General features: G+C 36.6%; 1 protein-coding gene across 1 annotated transcript in view; it reads left to right on the plus strand.

Annotated features, from left to right (window-relative positions):
• Nucleotides 1–1084, plus strand: part of LOC106876161 (glutamate receptor ionotropic, kainate 1-like) — a 43258-nt gene extending 42174 nt beyond the window's left edge. The window contains exon 2 of the mRNA XM_014924586.2: nucleotides 684–1084. Coding sequence (XP_014780072.2) covers nucleotides 684–1069 — 386 coding nt within the window. The 3' untranslated portion in view covers nucleotides 1070–1084. The remainder of the gene's footprint in view (nucleotides 1–683) is intronic.
• The last annotated feature ends 1513 nt before the right edge of the window (nucleotides 1085–2597 follow it).

Genomic DNA, 2597 nt, shown 5'->3' on the forward strand with positions numbered 1-2597 from the left:
ATGTGTGTGTGTGTGTGTGTGTGTATATATATATATATATGTGTGTGTGTGTATATATGTATATATATATATGTATATATATATATATATATATATATATGTATGACTGAACACTATTCAATTTTTTTTCTCCGTGTTTTTCTCCTTGTCTCCGTATTCTTTCTGTTGAAGAGCGTAGCTCGAAACGTCAAAGACTTTCCGTATTCCTGAGCGTCATACTAATACATCCTTTTGTTATTTACACCACCTGTCCTCGTCTGTTGTTGTTTTTTCGTACATTCTCCCATATATATAGTGAGAGATGGTTGTGGTGGAAGAGTGCAGCAGGGTTCGCCACCACCCCTGCCGGAGTCTCGTGGAGCTTTAGGTGTTTTCGCTCAATAAACACTCACAACGCCCGGTCTGGGAATCGAAACCGCGATCCAATGACCTCGAGTCCGCTGCCCTAACCACTGGGCCATTGCCCCTCAACATCAGAGAAATATACCTAGTAGATATAGCAAAAAGGTTAGATGTGTGTGTAAATATTGACAGATAATTACGAAATTTGTAATTTTTAAGTGATTTGATATGGGATCACTGGTAGGTAATGGGTTAATGTTATATTTTCTTTAGTTGTGTTTCTAATTCGTTGCTCTTATTATACTCATCGATGCATTTCTCTTTTTCTTTTCTACTTGCAGTTTGTAAGCAACTTGAAAAAGGCATAGCTGCAGTATTCGGTCCCCTGTCAAGTTCTTCTGCCGCTCACGTACAATCAATATGTTATGCACTGGAGATCCCACACTTGCAAACTCGATGGGACTCCCGTGATATTAGGGATGTTGATTATTTTTCAATAAATCTTTACCCTCATTACTTGACCTTAAGCCGCGTATTCTTGGATCTGGTAGTACATTGGAATTGGAAACAATTTACAATATTATATGAAAATAACGACGGTAAGTGTTATTTGACTATTTTGTTTTCAGTTTCGTTAAACCTCTTCCCGTTCAATGAAATTTCGTACGTTTCTCCTAAATGTCCAGGCTTGTTTTCAAAGCATTTAGTTAACCCTTATTCGTTCTGAGAAATATTAAGCTTTGCTTTTTATAAGTCCCAATTTATTGGTAGTTGTAAAGAAATGGAAATGCGTATCACGCTAGAGAAATATGTGACACACAAGACAAATTAATTAAAATTTTAATAAAACTGGATGGTGACTCGGCGAGGGATCACTCATCCGGGTGTCACATGCTGTGACAGCTTCTTCGGCAACTTGGAGTGTTCGGCTATCAGCCCAGGCTGTGTTGCTCGTCAGGCTGAGAAAAACAAACTGACAAAGTGTCAGTCAATCTCTGACAGGTTTATGGTCGAGCATGTGACAGTGGTGACCTTCGACATTTTCGGCCCCCGGACCATATCCCTGCTCACCATTATCAGGGCGGAGATGGCTACCCACAAGTGCGAGCTCCACGAATAAGAGTGGCTGTTCCAGCGCATGTCCCTTGCCACCCTCCGGAGCAACGCCTTTTCTATTTTGTCTGCTGGGACCCTGAAGTAGTCCAAATAACAAGAAATTGAGTTTAGCTCTGATTATTAAGTCAATGTTGAAAACAAACATTTAACATAAAGTATTGTACACAAGCAGTAGAAAGTGTAAGTGATTTTAGAATTTATGTTCATATTTTAGTTAGATGTTGGCCTTATTTGACCACCTCAGTTAAATATTCTAATAAATATCTGAGGGACATTAGAATCGCTTTGGCAGAACGGGTAGTACATGTGTCGAAATCATTCGCCGATTAAGCAACGTAAATGTTTAAATTCTATAATATCTCAATGTCGGTTTCCGCACGAAGACCTTGTAGTTAAGTAAGGGTTAACATATATGATGTATCAAACCAAAAATAATTTCTAGTTAATTAACATTAGACACATAACGAGGAGAAAAGTCACGAGCGTCAATAAATATTCTTATGAACTGGAGAAGAGTGAAAACTCCAAAATTTGAATTGATTAAAACCTAAATGGAAACATGAAGTGGAGAGGTAGAGATATATGTATGATGACAACTGTAGACTGGTTACGTCTTATTATACTTTCTCGGTGAAGCACAGTCTAACAGGAAACTAGCAGGTCATAGAATGTCTTTGATTTTCATTTTAAATGACTTTTAGAGTCTATAGATTTTCTGTGAGTATAATTCTCGGTTTACGTAAATTAAAGAAATCACATACGAAATGTTCACAGGAATGCTTTCAGCATGAACAAAATAAAGTATATTAGCTCTCTCTGAACTATAAAAATGTTAGTTTTCTAGCATAATTAATCGGCTTAATCTCGTGTTTTTATTTATTTATTAATTTTTTTTAATAATTACTGTCAGTTTTAAGTATGAAAGTGATATGAATGTATTGAAAAAGAATTTTTATGCCAATTCTTTGATGTCATTTATCGTTAAAGAGATTAAACAGATCGTATAATCTATAAAATATTGAAAATACAGCTAAATATGAATATTTATGGTTAAATCAGTAGAGAAAAAGCATTGCTCATGGCTTTTAGAGAGCCATCAAGTCTAAAGGGGGGAGGGGGGGTTTCCTCAGATCGGAAAC

This window comes from Octopus bimaculoides, chromosome 21 (genome assembly GCF_001194135.2).
Source record: "Octopus bimaculoides isolate UCB-OBI-ISO-001 chromosome 21, ASM119413v2, whole genome shotgun sequence".
NCBI classification, from domain to species: domain Eukaryota; kingdom Metazoa; phylum Mollusca; class Cephalopoda; order Octopoda; family Octopodidae; genus Octopus; species Octopus bimaculoides.